Raw genomic sequence first — 20,495 nt, 5'->3', positions numbered from 1 at the left:
TTCCTTAAATTAGTCACCTTATGAAGATGGCCGCTGCTGCATAGAGCTGTTGTAACAGCGCTCCAACGTATTTGGGTAAAGCGATTTTCCTTGTTAAATAATGCCGCATACAAAGAGAAAAGGGGTGGTGAAGAAGGATCCCTTACCCTCCGCTACCTCAACACCTACCCAATTAAGTTTGGATCGATTTCTGTTATCACTCTCCCAATCAACAAGGGAAGGTAATACCGCAGTGGAGTGCCCCGGAGAAGCGGAGTTTCCACCGGTCGATGAAACCTCCCTGTCTCCTCCATCGCAGTTGCTACCTCCGTGTCCGGCAGCGTCAGCAGCCCTTGGGGCGACCCCATACACCACCGGAAGTGTGGTTGGAGAGGCGCCAGTTGAGGGACCTGAGCTGCAATATTCGCTGCCGAGTCCTGAGAAGGATTTCTCGGGAGGAAAACCGGAGGTAAATTTGAATTCGATTTGGACTATGTTGAATAGAATGAATGAAACTTTGTTAAAAACTTCTGGGGAAGTCCATGCCATGAATGAGAAATTTGAGAAATTGAAAGATACAATAGAGCAAGTTAAAACTGAAACTTCAACAAAGATTACGAATATCCAGAAAGAAGTTGATTTGCTACATGAATATAAAAATGCAGCAATAAGAGATAGTGGAGATATTCGGCGTAGAATTGAACAGATTGAGAATTATAACAGAAGACTAAATTTAAGGTTGCTCAATTTCCCAAAACTCCTAGGAAATTCGCCCTCTGATCTCTTTAGAAGATATCTAAATGAGATTTTAAAATTTCCCCTTGAAAGTTTGCCGCCAGTAAATAAAATTTACTATATTGGGAATCCTATGGAGAAGATTGGGGAAAAACAGAATTTGCCGCAAACAATTGGCAACTTGGACATATCTGCTCTATTAGAACAAACTCTAGATCAATGTACAGACAGAGCGACCCTCATTGTTTCTCTGGTATTTGAGCAGGACTTGAATGCCATTATGAGAAACTACTTTAAAAATTCCACTACACTTTTTGGAGGAGAAAGGATATGGATATACCCGGACGTTACAAAGCAAACCCAACAAAAAAGAAAACTATTCTTGGCAATGAGAAAAAGGACATTGGAGATAGGGGGTTCTTTTTTTCTTGCCTACCCATGTAAATGTAATGTTAAGTTGGGTTTAAATAAGTATGTTTTCTATTCACCAGATCAGTTAAAATCCTTTTTAGATTTAAAGCAACTTAAATAATATTTAACATCTAATAAGTAATTTTGATTGGGAATATGCAGCAAATATTTCCTTAACATTTATTTCCACTTTGTAATCTTCTCTTTTCTTTTGTTCCTCCATCCTTGAACTGTGGTCTGAAGAAGCTAAATATTTTCTTTGTTTGAATTAATTATATGGTATTATTCTCTAGCTGTATTTCATAAACAAGTTATGCTTGTTAATTATTTGAAAATGATAAATAAATAAAAAAAAAAAAAAAAAAAAAAAAAGTCACCTTATTTTCTAACTCCTCATACTCTCTTACCTATCTATATGTTTCATCTTTGCTTATACCCTTCACTGTCAATTAAATTGTTCTATTACGTATTGTGTTGACATTGTAAGTAGTATACTATGCCATACTTTGTATTGTTATTTGAATATTTTTACTGCTGTAATTGCTTATTGTTCATGCTTGATTTATTCTTACTGTAGTCTGCCCTGAATGAATTCCTTCAAAAAGGCGGTAAATAAATCCTAATAAATAAATAATTTAGCACCGGTTAGCTAGTTAGGTACGAAATAACCTCTGTGCGTCAATTGTGAACCCAATTTTTAACATCCTTTATAGAATTTAGGGGACAATGCTTTCCTGTTTATACACCAGAAACAATTACATCCTTATCTGAAAATGAACACCTCCATTCTAACTGCATTAAAAATCTGTGAAATAATAATGCTATCATTCTTCTACAGGTAGGATTAAAGCAGATGCAGCGACATAACATGATTTATGCAAACGTTTCTCACTCCCTTAAGGTGCGGCAGCTGCAGGTCCACCAGAACAGCTTTGGTATTAACTACAGGAGCAATTTGAGGGCAATGGCAGCCTGATGCGCAGACCACAAAATGCAGGAATTCTGAATTCACTGCGCCTGTGACGCTGGACTTCACAGTGACATCCTGATCCAACCCGGGAAGGGAAGGGGTAGAATTTTGTGAGAAAAGACTGTTACAGCAAAAAAAAACCTCAAAACAGTTCTTTGCCCTGCTACTATGGGTTGACTTAAGACTTCCCTTCTGCCACTGGGGGAAAAAAGGGATGATGATGCTTATAACAGGTTCAGCAACGTGTCTCAACTAAATGAACATCTTTAATAACAGAAACCATTTGATGGGATTTATTAGCAGGATGTGAAATACGAGAAGGTTTACAATTCAAAAGTGATTCTCCAATATAGCTGGGAACAAGAGTTGTCACCTTCAACTTGACCCTCCAGTTGATAGGCAGCCAGTGAAGGTAAACAAAACTGAAGATATATGCTCATGATAGCTGCCACCTAAAAAAAAAAGGCAGGGGAGGGGGAAGCGCTGTTGAGCAAGCACAAGATGGATGCATGATTTGTGAGCTACTCCTGGTGACACTATAAAATAGATCTTAATCCCTCTTTATAACCTCATTATTACCCAGTTTCTATCAATGGCAACATCAAGCACAAGATCTAGGAAGGCAGATCTCTATTTCACACTGGCATCCAATTTAAAACACCATAAAATTGATCCATCAGCTCCCAGTAAAATGGCTGCACAGCAAGATCTATCAACAGGTGCAGGGACAATGATGTACAAACTACAGGTGATAAAAAGATCTGTTACAATTTCAGGAAGATCATGAAGTTGGAGAGCTTTATCAATTACTATCGGCTTCTCAAACTAGACTCACAATAAGAGAAGAGCAAATAGATAACCTGGACAAACAAGTGTAATTTGCGACAGAACACATGCAGGTGTCTGTATACTGAATGAGGGACTTGAAGATGTATTGAATGGAGATAGGCATAATAATTTGTGAATACCAGGGGTGCAGAACACACAAATATGATAACATTTCTTGAAGATCATCTTTTTTCTCTCTTGGGGATTAACTTCGATAAGCTGTTTGAAATAGAACGTACTCATAGAATACTCACTTGACCATTGAATAATGAAAAACACTCCAGGACATTCATCATCAAGATTTTGCAATATCCTTAGGCTCTGCAGGTTCTCTTGTTGGCAAAGAAGAAACTTTCTTTTATCTACCAAGGTAGGAAAATCCTAGTGGTCTTGGATTTAGCAATAATGACTACTATGAAATGGAAAGATTTCCTAGAAATGCAGCATTCTCTCAAGGACATTAAGGCATGATATAGCCTACTATACCCTGTTTGAATGAGTGGTACATAATAATAAAATCACTATGTTCACAGACCTGGTAGCGTTGCAAGAATCATGCTGATAATGGAATAAGGCTCATGTTTTCCTTATAAATTATATAGCCTTACGAGAATGAGATTAGCCTGTTGTACTTTGACTGATGCAACTACCCTTATACACTAGAACTTGTTGCTGGGGTGTATGCTTTTCTCTAGTGCCAAGATTTATGTGGAAAATACTGACTCTTAAAAGTAGTCCCTTTGAGCAAAGTAAATCATATGAGTCTGCCAACTTACCTTTCTATCTTTGTAGTCAGCCAGTTTCACCGGAGGCACTTACAGCTGCATCACAGTGTTGCCTCAATTGGGCATAAGAAGGAGTATGACATTTATAGTGTTTCATAACAATGGAGCCTTTTATCCATAACAGTGTTAAGGATGCATAAGTTCATTGCCAGTACTTTCCTTGCCAATGCAAATTTCTTGGGACCCATCCGACTTGAGGAATGCAAGTGATAGCTGCCTTGCAGATGGATAAGCAACTCAATCTATAGATCAGCATGTTTTAATTTCTTATGATCTCATGAAGGTTTTATTTCATAAGACAATTACATACAAAGGTCTTCTCGACTTGGTCAGTGTGTATGTGATGTATAGGTGCTATGGAGGAAAATGGGTGAGAAAGTGTGGGAGTGGTCTCAATGAACGTGATCTACTGTGACAACTTCAGACTCTGCTAGTTCTACGTACTACTTCTGCACAAGGTGCCTGTTGATCTGTTCACTGTTTTCTGATAGCAAGGAAACCTATGGAAGTTCTTACTATATACTACTAGGAAAAAAGGGCCGTTTCTGACAAATGAAACGGGCACTAGCAAGGTTTTCCTCGGAGTGTGTGTGTTTTATAGAGTGTGTGTGAGAGTGAGTGTGACAGAGAGAGAGTGAATGTGTGAGTGTGTGTGACAGAGAGAGAGTGAATGTGTGAGTGTGTGTGACAGAGAGAGTGAGGCTTTGTGCGAGAGTGTGTGTGTGAGAATGAGAGTGTGTGCCAGGGGCCCCCTCCCCCCCCAGTTTCAGGGTCCGCCTGCCCGCCCCCCCCCCCTCCAAGTTCCAGGGTCTGCCCTCCCTCCCATCCACCCAGTTCCAGGGTTGTTTCCCCCCCTCGCTCCCTCTCTCCCAGTTTCAGGGTCCGCCTGGCCTCCTCCAAGTTCCAGGGTCTACCCTCCCTCCCCCCCACCCAGTTCCAGGGTCGTTGCCCCCCCCCCCTCTTCCCCCCTCCAGCCACCCTGTGATGTTTAAGTGAAAAATTAGGGAGCTGTGAGTGTGTGTGTGTGTGAGAATGAGAGTGTGTGCCAGGGGCCCCCTCCATCCCAGATCCAGGGGCCGCCCTCCCTCCCACCCTCCCAGTTCCAGGGTCATTGCCCCCCCTCTCCCCCTCCCTCCCAGTTTCAGGGTTGTTTCCCCCCCTCGCTCCCTCTCTCCCAGTTTCAGGGTCCGCCTGGCCTCCTCCAAGTTCCAGGGTCTACCCTCCCTCCCACCCACCCAGTTCCAGGGTCGTTGCCCCCCCCCCTCTTCCCCCCTCCAGCCACCCTGTGATGTTTAAGTGAAAAATTAGGGAGCTGTGAGTGTGTGTGTGTGTGTGAGAATGAGAGTGTGTGCCAGGGGCCCCCCCCCCCCCCCAGTTTCAGGGGCCGCCCGCCCGCCCCCCCTCCAAGTTCCAGGGTCCGCCCTCCCTCCCATCCACCCAGTTCCAGGTTTGTTTCCCCCCCTCGCACCCTCTCTCCCAGTTTCAGGGTCCGCCTGGCCTCCAAGTTCCAGGGTCTACCCTCCCTCCCACCCACCCAGTTCCAGGGTCGTTGCCCCCCCCCTCTTCCCCCCTCCAGCCACCCTGTGATGTTTAAGTGAAAAATTAGGGAGCTGTGAGTGTGTGTGTGTGTGTGTGTGTGTGAGAATGAGAGTGTGTGCCAGGGGCCCCCTCCCTCCCAGATCCAGGGGCCGCCCTCCCTCCCACCCACCCAGTTCCAGGGTCATTGCCCCCCTCTCCCCCTCCCTCCCAGTTTCAGGGTCCGCCTGGCCCCCTCCAAGTTCCAGGGTCCGCCCTCCCTCCCACCCAGTTCCAGGGTCGTTGCCCCCCTCTCCTTCCCTCCCAGTTCCAGGGTAGTTGCCCCCCCTCTTCCCCCCCCCCCTCCAGCCACCCTGTGATGTTTAAGTGAAAAATTAGGGAGCTGTGTAGTGTAATAAAACGCACCTGAAACGTTGCGAAGCTGACTCTGTGGCTTCATGGAAGTGAAGGGTTCGTAAGGTTCGTCAGTCTGTCACCATCTCTCTCGGCCCCATCCTCGTGCCTCTGATAGGTCCGCCACCCTCGACGTCAAAACGTGATGACGTCGCGGATGTCAAAACGTGATGTCGAGGGCGGTGGACCTATCAGAGGTGCGAGGGCGGGACAGAGAGAGATGGTTACAGAGCGACGAACCTTACGAACCCTTCACTTTAGTGAAGCCACGGAGTCAGCTTCAGAACGTTGAAGGTGACTTTTATTATAGTAGAGATAACATTCTTTTCAATGGAAACAAAATATGCTGATTTTAAGTTGCTCAGGTTTTGTAGAGGTTTTTTTTTTTGTTTATCTTTTAAAGTAATTTCTTGGAATGCCAACAGTTCAAATCCTCCTATTAAGAGGTCAAAGTTTTTAATTATGTTCAGAAAAAACAAGCAGATATTGTAAAGTTGCAGGAGACTTATATGCCCCATTCAGCACTTACTAAACTCAAGAATGGTTGGCTGGACGTACATATCTTCTCTCCAGCAAGAAATGTAAAAAAAAAATCAGGAGACAAGATATTTTTTATGATATCCATACAGGCTCAGATATTGTATCAGGTCAGAAAGGAGAGGAATGTGATCTCTGAAGAATCAGTAAAGGACACAAAGGCAGCAAAGATGGTCCAGGAAGGAGGGACAACCAATAAAGCACGTATAATATTTTTTTTTCATTGAAGAACCACCCGACTTGGCCAAGTTTCAACCATAAAGCCTTCATCAGGGGTCATCAGATTCTTCAATAATAGATACGATAAACAACAAACAAAAGGACACAATCTTCTGTGAATGTTACAAGCGATGTTCACACAGGAGCAATAAACACAATCTCAGATATTGTATCAAACAATTGATACCTTTTTGGTAGATGGGCTTTATCAATAGTTTCTATCAGACACCACAAACACTATTTTATGAATATTTAAACACCAGCTTAGGACTCCCCAGAGTTTAAGGAAATAGTGGACATTTTTGATAGAGCACAATACTGGTGATGTGATTTTGGGTGGGGATTTTAGTAAGATCTAAAACGTGGTGAGAACTCTAGAATCTCATGGAGACAGTGGGACTAGTAGATCCTTAGAGACTAAGATATCCCACAGAGCATGATTATATTCACTGTTCTCAGTCCCACCAAACTGGACTATTTTCTGACTCTAACCCCCCTTGTCTACTAAGCTGCGCGCTAATGCCGACACAGCCCTTTCACAATGCGTTGTGTCGGCATTGCCACACAGCAGCCACTAGAGCGGCTTAGTAAACATCAGGGTAAGTCCCTTATATCGATAGTGGTAGAATCTAAAATATATCTGATCCTCATCACCGATCTCTCAATGGTAGCATTATTTCTGTCCACTACTAATGTACTCAGATGAAATGCAAGCTGGCATTTTAATAAAGGACTACTTACTGACCCTGTTTTTTTGAAGAATGTGAGGACATTTACTCAAGCAGGCCAGGAAATTGTTCATAATATCAGTGAATACAATGGACATAATAAGGCAGGTAAATTGTTCGCCCAATACTTGGCTGGGCAGGACAGCCTCACTTGATCCCCACAATCAAAAATAAATAGGCTCCCCTTGTGACTACAAATCAGGATTTAGCAAAAGAATTTGCTCAATACTATACCGAGTTGTTTCAATCTCATATTACTGATTTGGGACTTGAAAAGGATAATTTTTTTCATTAGTCTTTCCCAACTTACAGTTTCAGACATGCAACATCTTGCTCTGGAATCTGAGATGACATCAAAATATTAATATAATTTTACTTTGTTATACTATCAGACAGGGTTTTAGAACATTTTGCGGGATCTGGTATGTGTTGAGGTGGTTGTCTTGCAGGCAAACTTTAGTCTGATCAGGTTTAAATTATGAGATACTGCCCTCTCAAAGGGTCTTTAAATACAGCTGAATTGTTTCCATAGATGTGTATGGGGTTTAGCGTTGGTAAGTGTTTGAAATAATTGAGTTTTGGAATATGTGACATGCCATGATACAGAAATCCATTTTTAGGTCCACATGAAGGCATTACTTGTCAATAAAAATAGCCAGCAGCCCTTCCACATGCCTCAGTCCCTTCACCACTGTGCAAGATTTATACTCTGAATGCATGCTCTTTGGGATGACCCACCCTTGGCATTTCTGCACTCTGACCCAGGATCTTCCCTCCCAATCCCTTCTCCTGAATCAGCAGCTTACTTGCCCTACCCCTGCCCGCCAGCCCCACTGCTTCAAGGAAAAAAAAATAGTATAAAGATGTGGAGCTGCTGTCTAGGCTGTACAGCTGTTAGCTCTGCTGGTCCCGCGTCGTCTTATGTGGACTTCCTGTGTTTGAAATGCACAACCAGAAGAGCTATCAGCAGTATGGCATAGACAGCGCCTCTGTGCCTTTATGTGGCTAGGCTGGCAGGGGGCTAAGGAAGCTGTGGGGCGGGGGGGAGTGGGGGGTCCATCCACAAAAGTTTGCCCAGGCCCCATAGGTGATTAGAACAGCCCTGGACCACTCAACCACTAATGTAGAACCCTGGGTAGGATCAGGATGGGAGGCTGGAGATGCAGTGATTGTAGGGCTCCAAGAGGGTGGGATTTAGATGTCAGGGAGGGACTTGGGAGGTAGATCTTACTGGGGAGGAGACTGAGACCTGGATGTGACTTTGGAAAAGAGATCAGGGTGGACCTGACTTTAGGGAGGTAATAGGAAGTGCAGGTGGGAAGGATCAGGTCAGGGGGCCTTGAAGAACCTGAACAGAGAATCAGGGGGTTAACATGGGCATGGGGTGGGGAGACAGGAATGGATGGCAACACCCCAAACTCTTGACATTTGGCAGCTCTGATGCTGTGTTACAAGCATGGGCTAACAACATGATAGTAAGTGCAAATCCTGCCATGCTTTAGTAAAAGAACCCCCAAGTATGTTTCCCAAATTTGCTCCCCAAACTTTTTATGTTAAACTTGACAAACTGTGGCCAAGTTTCTTTGGGCAGGTAAATGCCCTCATACAGCTTTAAAGATGTTAAAAGCACAAAGGGAAGCAGGTGGAGTGTGTTTTCCTGATTTCTGTTTATTCCAGGTGGCATCCATGAAGCAGTATGGGGCTGAATGTTTAATTGATGACCCCACTGTTTCAACACAGACTACTTGGATGACATCAGGAAGACTTTGTTTATCCAATCAGATTGAAATATCTGTCTAGTATGAGATTATCAGAGCACTGGAATAACTAGTAGCTAGTACCACTTTGGTATAATCTACAAATTAAACATAACAACAGTTAATTCTTATATTCCACAAAAAACTTACAGTTCGAAGCAGATCATAATCATTAAAGTTAATGATACATGAATTACCTGGCCCATATGACAAAAATGTAGTATACTGACTGTAGCTCAATTAATACAGGACAGGCGATTCCTTTCATTCACACAATTAGTTTCAAAATTTGGCTTACCCCACACACAAAAACATAGGTGAAGACATTTGCACCAGTACTTACTTAAAAGTTCCATTAATTATAGGAGGACTAGTAAAAAAGGCCCGTTTCTGACAGAAATGAAACGGGCTCTAGCAAGGTTTTCCTCGGAGTGTGTATGTTTGATAGAGTGTGTTTGACAGTGACTGTGTGTGTGTGAGAGAGAGAGATAGAATGAATGTGTGAGTGTGTGTGTGTGTGTGTGTGAGAGAGAGAGAGTGAGACTGTCTCCTGTGTCCCCTGCCCGCCTTTCCAGCCACTCAGCGATTGTTCTGTGTCCCCTGCTCCCCTTCCAGGCACCCAGCGATTCTCCTCTGTCCCCTTTCCCCCCTGGAGCCACCCAGCGATTCTCCTCGCTCCCCTGCCCCCACTCCAGCCGTGTGTGTGTGAGAGTGAGTATGTGGAAGACAGAGACAGTGAAAGTGTGTGTATGTATTTGTGTCTGTGTATGTATGAGACAGAGAAAGTGTGTGTGTGTGTGTGTCTGTGTGAGAGAGTGTGAATATGTGTGTGTGTGTGTGTGCGCGTGTCTGTGTGAAAGAAAATGTGCGAGGCTAGTGTCAAAATGGAGAGACAGCAGCAAAAGTTTGCATAGCAGAGCACAACCATTTGAGCCAGTTGTTACCTTATCTCCCCTGCCGTCCCCTCCATACCCAATGATTCTTTTTTTGTCTTCCATCCCCTCCGTGTCCCGTGTGTGTGTGTGTGGTGTGTGTGTGTGAGTGTGAGAGAGAGAGATGCTAGTAGTCCCTGTGACAGTGGAGGATCAGTTGCTCCTTATAGGCAGTTGAGAGTGAGAGAGAGTGAGAAAGAGTGTGCATGTGGTGTTTTTTTTCCTCCCCTCTCATCTCCTCCGTGTCCCTTGTGTGTGTGTGTCTGAATACACAACGGTTTATTTTGTTTTTATTTCTCAAGTGTAGTGAGAATGTGTATATGTGTGTGTGTGTGTGTGAGAGAGAGAGAGAGAAAGAGAGAGTCAGAGAAAGTGTATGTGTGTGTGAGAGTGAGTGTGTTGAAGAGAGAGACAGTGAAAGTGTGTGTGTGTCTGTGTGAAAGAGAGACTGTGAGAGTGATTTAAGTGAGAGAGTGAGAGTGTGTATATGTATGTGTGTCTGTGAAAGAGAGTGTGCAAGGCTAGGGTTCAAAATGGGAAGACAGCAGCAAATGTTCCATAGCAGAACACAACCTCAGTTATAGGCAGTTAAGAGAGAGAGAGATAGTGAGATAGTGAAAGGGAGTGTGTACTGATGTTTTTTTTTCCTCCCCTCTCATCTCCTTCTTGTCCCTTGTGTGTGTGTGTTCTAGAGAGAGTGAGAGAGAGGTTAGTTTGGATGTTAGAGATGCAGTGAGAGGCAGCTGTGGGAGGGGGGGTTGTATTTGAGGGAGTCTGCCACTCTCCTTGTTCTGTGTGCCACATGTGATGTTACTGAGGTGCAGCCAGGCATCAACTCCTTGTGAGAAACTTCTCTGACCTGCCTTCTGTGATGTGTGCTGCTGTTGATCGTATCTGTGGTCTCGGGACAGCCTGTCTGCGTCGCTTGAGTGTTGAAAAGCAGCAGCAACAACAATGAAAAAGACCTGCCTCTCTCCTAGGCCGATCGTAGCTACTGTTTAGTGTTTTTTTTTTTAATTGGTGGCTCGTGCCAGAAGGCAGATCAATGATAGTGTGAGGACGACATTTTCGTGCAGTTGCTAACAGTAAAAAGAAAGACGTACGGTGCCCTCGAGATGAATTAAGTGTATTGTTTTGCGATGTTGTCAGTGTTCAGGCTGCATTTTCACCTTTTCGTAGAAATCCTGAGTTTCATCAAAAGGAGATCAGGCTGACAGGCGGTCTCAGCGTCTTGTTCTTGAGGACATACCTTTGACACCTTTGCTGCATCAGCATGCATGCGCTAGTTTTTTTGAGTGTTAGGGAACTTGTTTTAGTCATCTCACATTGGTCGTCTGTGCAGGTGCTCCTCCTCTCCCCTTTGACGTCGTTGGCTGTGCTTCTCCGGGGTTTTCTCCAGGGGCAGTGATGTAAGGAGAGAGGCTGAGCGGCTGCAGGGACCTGGCAGTCTGAGATGGTTCTGAACGGAGGTGCGTTGTATGAGTTGTTTTTCCTGTGGCCCCCCCCCACCCGTCGTCGATATTGGTGAATTGCTCCGCCCTCAACGTCATAACGTTTGACGCGAGGGCGGTGAATAGCTCTGCCTCCGCCCTCAACGTCATAACGTTTGACGCGAGGGTGGGGCCCAGAGACTGTGTTTTTCGAGGCTTCAGAGCTCCTTCCTTTTCTTTGAGTTCTTTGATAGGTGCATGGGAACGATGGAGGCGCACGTATTGAGTGAGCCGTAGGTCCGCCCCTTCTTTTGTTTGATAGGTGCATGACGCGTGATTGCATTCCGTTGCGTGGCAACGGCGACTGACGCCTTCGCCTCAGACGCTCCTCCCTTGTTGTATTCCTATTGGTGTGTTGCAGCTGTGACGCTCGTTTCAGATCATGGCGGCGCCCAGATGTACTGTGGTTAAAAGTGGTTACAGAGCTTCGAACATACGAACTTTTGAAGCTTCAAAGTGTGGTTCAGAACGTTCATGGTGCTTTTTATGTCCAGTTGGGGCGTGGCGTAGGTCGCAGAAGGGGCGTGGCTGAGGGCGGTGGTGAGTAGTCCGAATAGCCAGGAGGACTACAGCAGTTCAGGACTTCACTGCCACAGTTGGAGGGAGTTTCAGAACGTTCAAGGTGGGATTTATTTATATAGATGCCCAAGACTCTTCTTAGTGTATATGGGATGGGATAGGATGGGAATGGAACTCGATATACCACCTTTCAATGGTTATAATCAAAGCAGTTTACGTGTTATGTACAGGTGCTTATTTTGTACCTGGGGCAATGGAGGGTTAAGTGACTTGCCCAGAGTCACAAGTTGCTGCAGTGAGAATTGAACTCAGTTCCCCAGGTTCTCGGGCCACCATACTAGCCACTAGGCTACTCCTCCACTTCTGTGTATATATTTCTCCTTGCCATCTATAGGTTTTGTGTATTGTTTTGTTTCATAATTTTTTTTATGTAATACCCCATGGAATGGGTATTACTAGAGTGACAGATTTTTCCAGAGCCCTGGGGGCGAGGGAGGTCCCTGCTAGAGGGCTAGAGTGGTAGTGAATGACAAGGGGGGTGGAGTGACAAAGGGGATAAAGATTGGAATTATGCCCATGAGGGGATCTTTAGTTACCTGATGGTCCCCCGCCAAGGGATCAGGAAGAGGAAAGGGGAATCCAAAGTGAGGAGTGTGATCACTGGCTGTAAAGGAGGGTTGTGGCTCCTGAAAGCGGCAACCGGGATACTGTGCGCGCTATGGGTGGGCAGAGGAGAAACCTAGCCCGGAAGCAGGGGATTAGAGTTAGGGAGAACTCAATCCCAGGACCAGGGTAGATCCAGAGTGGGATCAATTCTGGAAGAGGGTCATACCAAAGGAGGGTCTGAGTCCACAGAATATGAATTTGTGCTGAGGAAAAACAGCCACTGAGAATAGTGCTACCCTGCAGGATAGGTATGGACAGATGAAATGTATATATGTACATATTTGGTGCCCATGAGGTATCCCTGTAAATATACCTGAGAACAGAAGTGGTATAGGAGTTCCCCTGAGGAACACCAAAAGAATTGGATCTAAGTTGAAGTTTATACGCTATTTGGACGGCTGAATAAAGTTTTGATGTACTGCCTATTGCAGAGTTGGAAGAAATAAATGGTTTGAGTTTGCATAAGCTGTACCTACAATGTATCTTTGAGCACAAGGGTGCAAGTGCCTCCCAAACCCCTGGATCACTATTCCAGACCATACACCCACTCCCAAGCTTGACTGCAGGTGAACTGGAAATGGGTGAGTGAGGTGAGAGTGGCCTTGAATGTGAAACTGAACTAAATTGAACTGATCAATGTGCTTTGTGGCCTGGGGCCAGAGCTAGCACATGGGTGAGACCTGGGTTATATGTATATACTTACTTATTTAAGAAAAATTTGAAGGTCTGATTTGAGCATTACGCTACAATTAGTTTTTTAATTTCTGTTTATTACACTATTCAGAGATTATTAGTTCCTTTGACTTTCTGTAATACGAACTAAGCCTCTGGGCAAGTTGAAGAATAGAAGTTCCTTGTATTTGCATATATTGTAATTACAAATAAAATATCTGAACTTAAAAAAAAAAAAAAGTAGCAGCCACCCAATAAAATACATACTGCTGCATTTTGAAACAGGAGCACAGATCAGTCCCTACTGTAGATCCAGGCTTAGGCTAGTGATAATTACAAACTGAAGTGCAAGAAAAGAACCACAATTTAATAAGAAATAATGTGATATAGAAATGACAGTAATTTAAACCGCTACATTCTTGTGTAAACAATTGGTAATTAAGATTATTGTATCCACATAGCCAAATATAAAATTGTGAGAAAAATCAGCAGTTCTTCAATACGATGTATTCAAGGTGACTCCTGTGCATTTCTTGCTGGTGAATTTCTGAAGTTATCTCCTTCTGAGATCTCTCCCCCCCCATTTGCTTGCCAGTCTTCAAAAGGTACAAAAGTCAGGTGACCACCCACCCCCCTCCCCAGAAGACCAGCTTTATGCAAATTTAGTTCAGCCAAATCAAACTGTTCAGAAAATATAGACAGCAGAAACTATCATTGCATTGCATATAAACAATCAGTAACCAAGGACCAGTGACATTTTAATTTTGTCCAAGTAAAGTTCTTTAAGCCTTTTATCCAGACATCATGTCTCCCTAGAGTCGGTCTGCAAAATACAGTGAACTGAATTTCCCCTGATGCATTTCTCATGGGAAAGCTGTCACTTCTGACCCCCTTCCCTGATCCTCCAAGTCACGTATAAACTTTGAAAGGTACAAAAGATAGATACCTTCTGAAGGGCCTAGCTCCATACACTATTTGTTTCACCTCACCCTAGCTGCATAGAAGAGGATGAAGGAGTGGCTTAGTGGTTAGGGTGGTGGACTTTGGTCCTGGTGAACTGAGGAACTGAGTTCAATTCCCACTTCAGGCACAGGCAGCTTCTTGTGACTCTGGCCAAGTCACTTAACCCTCCATTGCCCCATGTAAGCCGCATTGAGCCTGCCATGAGTGGGAAAGCGCGGGGTACAAATGTAATAAAAAAAAAAAAAACCAGACATATTCAATCATGTGATAAGCCTCTATCCCTTATAGAGAAGCCAGACTAACTAATACCATGCTAATCACATGTGAGCTGTTTTCTCAAGTGAATAAGCTATTTAGTCAAACAATTTTTCTTAAATAGATGATTGTCATTCCTGTTTTCAAATCTATATCACAGGTGCTTTAATTAAAGAAAAATCTTGTATGTGTTTGAAAATGATTTGACCTTTATTCAATCTGGGAAAAAAAACTGTCAAAAGCCTACAAAGTGATGGGCATTTCTAATCTACCATATTTTCTTCAACACTGCTGGGTCATCACAGGGGTTGCTTTTGTTCCTGCCTACTAAACAAAACTTTCTGTCAGCCAATTCCAATAGTAATTCCTGCTATTACATAAACTGAGAATCAAAAAGCTCATTGAGTTAGTGTCCTGGCCAAAAACAAAACTCAGACAATTCAGTGGTAGATGAGATAAACAAATTCTTGCAGAGCTCCCTTTTTCCATTCTGATTTTGTCCAAGCCCTGAAGGAGAATTTCAATTAAATGTTTTTGAAAGTCCTCCAGATCTGTCACTCCCATTATCATGAATCTAAATAACTCTTGAACCTGCTGTACTGATCCTTACCAGAACCTCACTGCACAGATGTATGCAAGGAACCGACAATAAACAACAGAAAAGTGAATTCATGGAAGAGAACATTAAAACTAAAGGGTGTGACTCTAACAGGTGCACACTTTCCCCCCTGTTTACTAAAGCTTAGCTTGAGTTATCTGCAGCAGGGCCCATTTTATTCCTATGGGCCCTGCTGCAGATAACTCGAGCTAAGCTTTAGTAAACAAGCCCCTTTGCCAAAAATTTAGAAAAACGTATTAAAATTAGGGCTGCATTTCAATTAAAATTTTAATTGTGATTAGTCACACGATTAAAGGTATGTTATTTATTTATTCTTTTTCCCGTGCTGCAGCTCCTGATGACTGTGGGCAAGTCAGTTAATAACCCTCCATTGCCCAGAGCCACAAGAAGCTGCAGCGAGTTAAAAAAATAAGTAAATAATATACTTTTAATCATAAGATTAATCACGATTACAAATTTTAATCAAAGTGGAGCGCTAAATAAATTAAAGAATAAAAAGTAAAAAATACAAAATACAAAATACAAACTGAAAAATTGCAAATGAAAGAATCTAAAACAGCATGCAGAATAGCTATAAACAGTCTTACAACTTTCACAGCCTACTTCAGAAATGCAGCCCTAATTAAAATATGTTAGCACAACAAGATTTAGGATTAAGACTGAAACAGAGCCAGAAACCAGGGCACCTGGTGCTCTGAGGAGCCCAGATAGCATTGTTATATGAAATGAGAAAGGACAGGAAGCAGGATAATCCTGCATACTTACAATTGCATTTCTTCTGTACAAATCTCAGTTTGCATGCAGTTCTGTATGTAGACAATCGAATACGATCCAAATCTTGAGCTCCTAATGGAAGAAAAGATATATGTACATATGTAGGTTCATATTAGCATGAGTGGAGAATATCATATTTACATGCAAAATAAAGTACATTCATAGGAGTTATTTGCCTGATCCAAACTAAGACTATAGCTGTGTTATTGTTTTAAACAAAATGAATCCATATGTGAAAGGTAGCAAGAAATAGCACTGACCAGACTACATAAAGCAAGACTCTCTTAAAGCCCTGAGAACGCCACAAGCTTCTCACCTCTTGCAGAGCCCAGTTGAAACCTGTTCTTTGTTGTCAAGGTCGCGCTCCAGTCTAATTCTCTAAATCAAGCTTGTCCAACATATGGACCGCGGGCCAGTATCTCGACCACCAAGTACTTTTTTTCTGGCCCTCAGAAGCTTGGCAATTCTTGTGATACTTATGGCAAGACTCCTGCTTCCCCACTGTGACTTACCTCTCCCAGTACCACATGGGTCAAACTTGTAAAGAGCCATGTCGCAGTGGGGAAGCAGGAATCCTGAAGCCAGGTGAGGGTAAAGAGACTGGTTGAAAACTTGTGGGGTAACATATGTGAGAGAGAGAGAGAGAGAGACGGGGGGGGGGGGCAGACTAAGTGATGACTACTGGGGGCGGGGGGGGGGGCGGCATATGAGAGAGAGACTGGGTGAAGGTTGAGAAGAGGACAATACACCATTGTATTTTGCCACTATTTGATGAAAAATGCGGCAAAATACAATGTGCATGTTTTGGCCCTCCAAATGTTACAAAATATTAAATGTGGCCTTCAACAGAAAAAGGTTCGATGAGCCTGCTCTAAATTCATTGACATTCATCATTCCTTTATGCTCTAACTCCTGTCTTCTCTCTATCCCATCAACAAGGAAACAATTAAAAGCAGCAGATCCTTCATCACTGCTGCACTCTCGTCCAACTTAGAATGCCCAACTAGTGTCTCATCCTCTCACCAGATCTCAGGTTCAAGAAACTGTACTACATGACAATTTGTTCATCTGCTGCCAAAATAATATCTGAATCGGTTAGATAATTAAAGGAACAGACCAAAACATATGTATCAGTGTTCCCAATTGCACTTTTTTCCCTCAAATGAGGAACATTCTGGTTTTCTGCTCCAGAAAAGTTTCCTGTAAGGTACGAGATAGTGGGTTAGTGTAATCAATTCCCTGGAATGTTTCCTTATGGTGTTAGAGGGAACTATAAAAAGCCATGTGAGAAGGGGGGGGGGGGGGGGTTAGGGCTCTTCTCTCCTTATAACCTGCCCCGTGGAGCCAGAGAGCGAAGAAGGGGCTCAAGGAGCCTTTGAGCTAGGGAAGGATGCTCAACGTCAGTCCTCAATCCAGTTGGGTTTTCAGGATTTCCACAATGAATATGCATAAGATCTATTTGCATACAATGGAGGCAGTGCGTACAAATAAATCTCATGCATATTCATTGTGGAAATCCTGAAAATCCGACTAGGTTGTGGACCTCAAGGACCAACATTGAGCACTCCTGGTCTAGGGGATCAGCCTGGGAGAGTGTCTTTGATTGTCTGCTAAGGGGATCACTATAGGAACCTTACTATTGAGCCTACTTAGCTTAAATGGAAGGTGGTTATAGGAATAAGGTGTATGGAGCTCCAGAGCATTGTGATTCACATCACATTTGCTTAGAGTGGCACTGCAGGAGGAAGTAGGAAAGGTACCCCTCCTGGAACAGGTAAAGGAGAGAAAAGATAGAAAAGGATCCCTCGAGGAGGTGGCCGGGGTGAAAGTAGGACCCCAGGGTCCCAAGACTCCAAGCAGTGCACCTGTACTATGTACCAGGAGCTGTCATATTTGAACTATTTTATCGAGTTTGTGAGGTTTGTTTGTTTGTTTTTTTCCCTCAGTTTTCTGTACAATTGTGACAGGCCAAACAAATTACGTTTTAGAGACATTGCATATTATGGAACATTTTCATGCTCAGAAGGAAGCATCTTGCCAGTTTAGGCCCTGAGAATATTTCTCCCTCTATCCACTAGGACCCTCATTTGCTGTAGTGTGTGCTACACTAGACTGCTGTACGCATAGGCACCGACTCTGTGGGTGCTGTAGGTGCTCGAGCACCCCTAATATTTTCCCTGCTGTCAGAACTTCCAGTTCTGGTTCCAGCCCGACCTGCCCGCCCTCTTCTCCCTCAAGAGTCCTCCGTCCTCGCCTTCCAGAATTTAAAACTCATCTTACCTCGCCTTGCTCAATCCTGGCAGCAGCAGTGAAAGGCGAGCAGGCTCGGGGCTTCAGCCTTCCCTTCTCTCTCAGCTCTGGTCCCGCCCTTGTGGAAACAGGAAATGAGGGCGGGACCAGAGCTGAGAGAGAAGGGAAGGCTGAAGCCCCGAGCCTGCACGCCTTTCACTGCTGCTGCCGGGACTGAGCGAGGCGAGGTAAGATGAGTTTTAAATTCTGGAAAGGCAGGAAGGCGAGGATGGAGGACTCTTGTGGGATAAGAGGTCGGGCTGGGGTTGGGCCTGGAACTCGGAGAGGGGGGGCCTGGAACTCGGAGGAGAGGAGAGAGGGGTCTGGAACTCGGAGGAGAGGAGAGGGGGGTCTGGAATTCGGAGAGGAGAGGGGGGTCTGGAACTCGGAGGAGAGAGGGGGGCTGAAAAGGGGCAGGTGGTGTTTGGGGCGAGTTACTGGACATGGAGGGGAGGGCAGGTGAGAGATGAGACTTGTTGGACAAGGGTGGATGGAGGGGAGCGGAGGGCAGGGGAGCCAGGGGAATTGCTGGATATGAATGGAGGAGAGGACAGGGGAAAGAGGAGAATTGCTGGATATGGGTGGAGGGGGAGAGGGAGGGTGGAGGAGGTAGATGGGGGGAGGAATGCACCACCTGCAAAAAAAAAAATTTTCAGGACCCCCAATCGTTTTGAAAAGTTGGCTCCTATGGCTGTACAGGTCTTTTCTCAGAGAAGCCACAGACACCTGGATTGAAAAATGATCCCTTACAGCACCTCCAGGTCAGCCCTCACTGCAGAAGTGGTCCAAGAATATACAGAATAGTAACAATAACAAATTAACACAGTATTGAAGTGACAGCAATAAGGGTCTTCCTAAATGCCTGTTGGCAGGATACCAAATAGCTTGTCACCATAGCTGCTGTTTCTCCTCTGTCAGCTTTGGAATATCTCCGCATCGTGAATTGAATAGAAGAAAAGGCATTCCTGTTTTTATTGCTCATCCTGTCTAAAGACCCTTCTTCCAAGTCTCTGACTTCTAACTTTTATGCACCTCTGCTTATGTGTTGGGCTATTTCTTATATTGAAGATGCTTTCAAAATTACGTTAAATTGTATCATATTAACTCTTATTTTTCATTATGTAAAAGAGACTGCAAGGAGAGGAGTGTGGGTTTAGGAAAGACATAGTACATCGCTTCTCCTATTGTGTCTGCCATTAACAAGAACAATATGGTTAACTTCCAGGCTACGATCCAAAACAGCCCATCTTCCATAATGGCAAAGATGATCGCAGTCCAGCTTTGCTGCTTGTCAGCAGAGCATTAAATTATAATTTAAAACAAATATTTGGATGGTAGTGCTGCCCAGAACATGATCATGCCAGCAGAAGCGAGAAAAGCCAAGCAGAAATTGTCTTGTAATGACAGAAAAAAAAATAGATGTTCTGTAGGACAAAGTTTAGGAAACAATAAGCATGCTTCATTCATATTAAACGTTTCTGTTGCCAGCTACAGCCTGTTCAGTGGAACATTTTTACCTATAGGCCCATTTAACACAAGTGATTGCTGTGTTCGAACCAATGACCTAGTGGTTAGAGCACCAGTCTTGACATCCAGAGGTGGCTGGTTCAAATCCCACTGCTGCTCCTTGTAATCTTGGGCAAGTTGCTTAACCCTCCATTGCCACAGGTACAAAATTAGAGTGTGAGCCTTCCAAGGACAGGGAAATACCCAGTGTACCTGCATGTAGGGCCGCCGAGAGACTGGGCAGGGCCCAGGGCAAGGCCGCCCCCGGGGCCCCGCCCCTGCCCCCCTCCTGAGGTCACCGCCGCTCCCCCTCCGCCCCCCCCCCGAGGTCGCCGCCGCCGCTCCCCCCCCTCTGTCCGCCACTGGGCCAGGCCCCCTGCATTGAAATCGCAGTCTCACCTCCGTTAAAGCAGCGCTGCAGGCAGCAGAACGCCTCCCTTCGGCCCTCCTTCCCTCGTGTCCCGCCCTCACAGAAGTTACGTCAGACGAGGGCGTGACATAGAGAGGGAAGGAGGGCCGGAGGGAGGCGTTCTGCTGCCTGCAGTGCTGCTTTCACAGAGGTGAGACTGCGATTTCAATGCAGGGGGCTGACGGTCGACGACGGAGGGGCGCTGGGCCCCCCTTGGAGGCCCGGGCCCAAGGAATTTTGTCCCTCCTGCCCCCCCTCTTGGCGGCTATGCCTGAATGTAACTCACCTTGAGCTACTACTGAAAAAGGTGTGAGCAAAATAAACATGCCAAAATAACTAAGGGGCCCTGTTACCAGGCAGTGCTAGAAAGTGGCCTGTGGATCTTTCCCACACACTGAGGTCACTTTTAGCGCTGCCGGTAAAAGGCAGCTTTTTCAGTTTTTCTGATAACGGCCATATGCCAATTTCCCTATTACCGCATGGCTATTAGCGCATAAGCCCCTTACCACTAGCTGTTTTGTAT

General features: G+C 44.6%; 1 protein-coding gene across 10 annotated transcripts in view; it reads right to left on the bottom strand.

Annotated features, from left to right (window-relative positions):
* DTNA (dystrobrevin alpha) overlaps positions 1-20,495 on the bottom strand; it is a 567,561-nt gene that overhangs the window by 219,089 nt on the left and 327,977 nt on the right. For all 10 annotated transcript variants that reach the window (XM_030214003.1, XM_030214021.1, XM_030214069.1 and 7 more), the window contains one exon: positions 15,760-15,840. In XM_030214003.1, the coding sequence (XP_030069863.1) occupies positions 15,760-15,840 (81 nt within the window). The remainder of the gene's footprint in view (positions 1-15,759; positions 15,841-20,495) is intronic.

Source organism: Microcaecilia unicolor, chromosome 1 (genome assembly GCF_901765095.1).
Source record: "Microcaecilia unicolor chromosome 1, aMicUni1.1, whole genome shotgun sequence".
NCBI lineage: Eukaryota > Metazoa > Chordata > Amphibia > Gymnophiona > Siphonopidae > Microcaecilia > Microcaecilia unicolor.
Note: the sequence above shows the minus strand (reverse complement) of the source record. Positions and strands in the feature narration are given on the sequence as shown.